Raw genomic sequence first — 5000 nt, 5'->3', positions numbered from 1 at the left:
GTTTGGGAAATGACCCAGACTGCGCCCGGTTGCCCATGAGTAATGGTGCCGCATATGGTACAGTGAGTTTGCGCCCTGCACCACAGCACCAGCAACACACCCCCACGCACACACACACACACACACACACACACACACACACACACATGTCTCATTGATTTTAGTGAGTGTGTCAAAGCTCTCATATGGATAATGGAATGGGATAATATTATTATGGAAATGTCCATCACATTAGTCTGTCTAGGAGATGAAAATGACTGAATGGTCTGGGAGACAGACTTCATATTCCCCCGCTGCGCTGAGCAACTCTGAGTTGAGTCGGTATATTGGGTTTAAATTTACAATGAGGTGCATAACAGTAAAGGCAGAACACACATTCAAACAGTCTATCTCCGCTTGTGTCTGCGTGCATGTGTGTGCCGTGCGTACATGCATACCCCTGCTTTTGTATGTGCATGGGCTTATGTGGGTGGGTGACCACTGGGTACAATAAAATGTCATTTTCAGGCCCACTCTGCTCTGTGGCTAAATGATTGACGGCCTCATGTCAGTGCCACTTACCTATTTCCCAAATTTCACACGCTTGTATGACCAGTGCATGTAAAGAAATTGACAATAAACTTGACTTGACTTGACTTGGCTTTACAATCACAGCCAAGCACCCTCGTGCAATTCAACAGCCACTGCTCACAGCCTACAGACTACATGCCAAGTTCAGTAAGTACGTCACCTGCAGCCCAGAGCTCTAAGCCCCAATACACAGATAATGTTTGTCTGTTCTTGGCTGTAAATTGTTTTCAACGTGTTTGCTTTTGTGTACATTCGAGCAAGCGATTAAAAAAAGTTTAGTTCCAAGCCATTGAGCTTCTGGGAGCTTGAAGATATTTTGTCGCTTTCTAGAAACATTGTCGACTCTATTCTAATTTTGATGTAGTAGGGGTCTAATTAATTACGAACTTTTGAGTAGAGCAAGCATATTTTTGTGCTTTGATTGTATTTGTCTCTGTCTTTCTTTTCTTTTGCTCAGTGTGCTGTCCTATTATCCCTTTCAGACACTGTGGAGCTCATTACATGACATTACATTACATTGTGCTGAACAGCTTGGGCTCTCTGTTGCCTCTTAGAATAGGAGAGATAGTGCTTGTATGCGTAGCCCGTTTTCTCAGGATGAGATTACGATTGGAGACTGATATGAATGCAAGTAGATGTTCAGCCACACACTTATGCCGTGTAACTGAGAAGAGGATCAGTAACTCAAGGATCAGTGTGGCCCTTGATGCTTGCCTCCTCTTAAGTATGGTACAGTATATCACTCTATGCTTGCTGAACTTCTACACTGACGCTATCTTCTGTTTTCCTTTCTTGCTGCCGGACTTAACCTTAATAAGTTATTTGATAAGATTTGTAATATATAGGCCCATCATTTTTTTCAGCCTTTATTGTTGTTAGGACAGTGAAGGGAGAGACGTGTAGGGTTGGAAATGGCATTTCTGTTTACATTCTTGATGTACATCCATTCTATGTCTAGCTATCATATTCATGTGTGTGCTGCTGTGTGTGTTTGTTTGTCCAGGACATCAAGGACCATGTGGCGTTTGTGATCACCGTCACCACGGCGCTGGCTGTGTTCCTCAGCGTGTTCGTGCTGGTGTGCATCGAGGCCGTGTTCAAGAAGCTGCTGCGCCTCTTCTCCCTGCTGGTGTGGGCCTGCCTCCTGGCCATGGGATACCTCTTCATGTTCTTTGGAGGGATCATCTGCCCCTGGGACCAGGTGAGCACACACAGTGAGGCTATTTCAAAGTTGGGGATGCGACACATTCACAATAGCAGAGATGTCAAAAGTAAAATTATAAGTGAAAAAGAAACACATTTCCTTCCAATACACATAACTTGAGTCTACGGAGTAAGTGGATCAAATGTGTGGTAGGTTCTTGTTAGGGTTTTGGTGTTTTTCAGTAACAACATGGGCTTTCTACTACTCAGTATTACAATGGAGCAAGTGGTGTAACAGCTATGTCATATCACGTGCTAGTGTTGTACTTACACAATGAATTTACTTTTACTTTTACTGTTGATTCCTCTGCACAATAGTAAAAGTGTGACAGAGTGGTCTTGACACTTTGTACATGTTCTGAAAAATATATTTTGTTATTTGAGAAATAGCAAAGTTTCAATAGAGTTTCAAAGGAATCTTCCTCATATATCCACCAATCCAGTGTGCAGACCACTGTCTCCTCCTACCACAGAACATGTACAAGGGCACCTGTGACCTAATGGGGCAGCCACGGCCCAATGGTGAAGGAGGTGGGTCTTGTGATCGGAGGCTTTAAAAGAAGTACTTTAGTGAGTATGTTGGTGGCCTACACCCTCATCATAGCCGAAATACACTTGAACAAGACAGCTAAACCCTGCATTGCACCAGAATTGTATTAAGTACCTAACATCGCTTTGGTTGACCGCTGTGTCTTATCTAATGCACTAAAGGTAACTTGAGGAACAGTGAGGTATATAATTACATCCCAGAATACAAACAGCAGTGCCTTGTAAAGTAGTGTAGGGCCTAACTTTATTTATCCCAAGGGAAATTAAGGACATTTCGCTTCTGGCACTCTAACTTTCAAGTTTAACTCGGTCTGTCCTTGAGTCTGAGAGTCTGCCTTGATCTGAAAAAAATCCATAACAACAATGAATGCTGTGCATATGTCTTTGGATTTAGAAGTTGTAATGTTGACAGTTTTGGGGGAATTTGATTGATTGATGGTGGTCATGAGTCTAGGATCTTTGTACGGATAAGTTACAAGCTGTATGTTATTAAATGTAAAAGACGGCATGTTGGTGGAACTTGTATGACCCAAGATAAATTCTGTTTTGGGGAAGTAGGCCTAGTTAAAGGGTACTAGAGTCAGATTGTTTGTAAAACTTGAAAGAGAATCACATACAAATGAAATGGCATAGACCAGGGGAAATGTATAGTCTACACATACGTAAAATGTATCTGAAATGTGAACAGGGAGGGAAGTGAGAGACATTTATTTGTAGACATTTATTTGCTGTCTTTATTTAAAGACATTTATGCTGGCAGATATCCCCAAATACCGATGGAGTTGAATAAATGTCAGAAGGACTTACTCCAAATCACAACGTGCAGATACATCATCATGTCCCTGCAGAGTGTGACTGAAGATGACAATTTTGTTAGGTTTACAGACACAGAAAAATCTTCACTATTCTTTCTGCTTTTAAAATCACATAGATTATGTTTTAAGATTTTACCAGGGACTCAAGGGACGGCCATGGAATGGATGCTGGCATTTTTCTCTGTTTACAGAAAAATGCCAACAGCCAGGGGGTTGGCTTGGCACAAGACTCACTGTTTTCATGCGCAAATTTGTAATACATCAAAATTCTTCTCTGTGCGTCGCTGTCGCTGACTTTGCCTTGGGGACGGAGGGGCTGCGTCTGTGCTGTGTCGTGGTCCCAGCCCTTCCGAAGGGCTTGTGTAATAGTGTATCTGCAGTGTAAGCTCGCTGCACATGAGAGGAGGCTGCCAAATCTGTCAGAACCTCCTCACTGCAAAAAGGGAAATCTTAGCAACCTTATCTTTCTAGTTTCAACAAGCAATATTTGCTTGTAAAGTGTAAAAAAAATATTGGATAAAGAAAAAAAAGTGCTCCATAGATGCTTTTTACTTGAAATTAGAACAATAAGCTCTCAAGATTTGATGTTTTGCAGTGATCCTTCTCCTCCTCATATCGCCCAAGTCCCACTACCCCCTGCACATACTGCTGATATAGCTTCCTTTGGGCACGCAGTGCAATTTTTTTTAGATAACAAGCTTTGAAAAGCAGCAGCCGCCTTTGTCCTTGGCACAGACGTCGTGGACTCCAGAGTCTTTGAGGTTCTGCTTTGTTTGAATAAGATAAATGTTTCGAGAATAATGTCTTGTCGTCAACATAATAACTTAGCAGCAGCTGTAAAAAGGTGAGTAAATTTAGCACATGTAGTTTTAAAAGGCTGTGTAGAATGGCAACAGTATTTTAAAAAATCAATGTGGTTTGGCAAAGTTATTTCAAGCAGTGCTGTCCTTGTTGTCCTTAGGCAGGGGACTCATCACACTGGGCTAAATAAGGTAAGCCGAAGTCACGTCACGCTTCATTGTCCGCTTCATCTCTGGTCAGCTCGTCGGTGTAGAGCAGTTCTCAACCTTTTTTGAACTAACGCCACCTTGGCCTTATCACAAGCCTGCCAACGCCCCCCTGACCTCATCATAAGCCTGACAACGCCCCCATTAGTATTGCAAAATGAAATGGTCTAGTGCCCCCCAATGGCATCTAAGCACCGCCCCCTTTCAGCTATATCCTTCTCAACGCCCCCTTAGAGCTCCCCAACGCCCCCTGGGGGTCTGTACCGCCCCCGTTGAGAAACACTAGTGTAGAGGCACGGGCTATTTGTTCATAGGAAGCCCACTGGCTTGTGGATGATAAACGTGAACATGAGCGAGTAAATCCCCAAGTGGACATATGGGTCATGCAGTCCTTAAAAGGGTTGCCCTGAGTCATTGCCAGCTGTGTGTGTGTGTGTGTGTGTGTGTGTGTGTGTGTGTGTGTGTGTGTGTGTGTGTGTGTGTGTGTGTGTGTGTGTGTGCGCGTGTGTGTGTGCGTGTGTGTGTGTGTGTGCGTGTGTGCGTGCGTGTGTGCGTGCGTGTGTGCGTGCGTGTGTGTTTACTGTCAAGCGTGACCTGTATCACCACCTGTTCATTGCTGCAGACTCAGGCAGGTGTTGCTCCTTTCATTACTGGAGGGGATAGTGCAGTACAGTAAGTGTGTGTGTGTGTGTGTGTGTGTGTGTGTGTGTGTGTGTGTGTGTGTGTGTGTGTGTGTGTGTGTGTGTGTGTGTGCGTGCGTGCGTGCGTGCGTGCGTGCGTGTGCGTGCGTGCGTGTGCGTACGTGTGTGTGGAATACAATCTCTCCAAGCCTGAATCATGAAATCCACATTTGATC

At 43.9% G+C, this 5000-nt stretch overlaps 1 protein-coding gene across 1 annotated transcript in view; it reads left to right on the top strand.

Annotated features, from left to right (window-relative positions):
• adcy2a (adenylate cyclase 2a) overlaps positions 1-5000 on the top strand; it is a 177109-nt gene that overhangs the window by 8009 nt on the left and 164100 nt on the right. Inside the window, exon 2 of the mRNA XM_063198351.1 lies at positions 1574-1771. Coding sequence (XP_063054421.1) covers positions 1574-1771 — 198 coding nt within the window. The remainder of the gene's footprint in view (positions 1-1573; positions 1772-5000) is intronic.

The sequence above is a fragment of the Engraulis encrasicolus genome, chromosome 5, assembly GCF_034702125.1.
Source record: "Engraulis encrasicolus isolate BLACKSEA-1 chromosome 5, IST_EnEncr_1.0, whole genome shotgun sequence".
In the NCBI taxonomy this organism is placed as follows: Eukaryota; Metazoa; Chordata; class Actinopteri; order Clupeiformes; family Engraulidae; genus Engraulis; species Engraulis encrasicolus.
The sequence above is the reverse complement of the archived record's forward strand: the minus strand, read 5'-3'. Positions and strand labels throughout refer to the sequence as shown.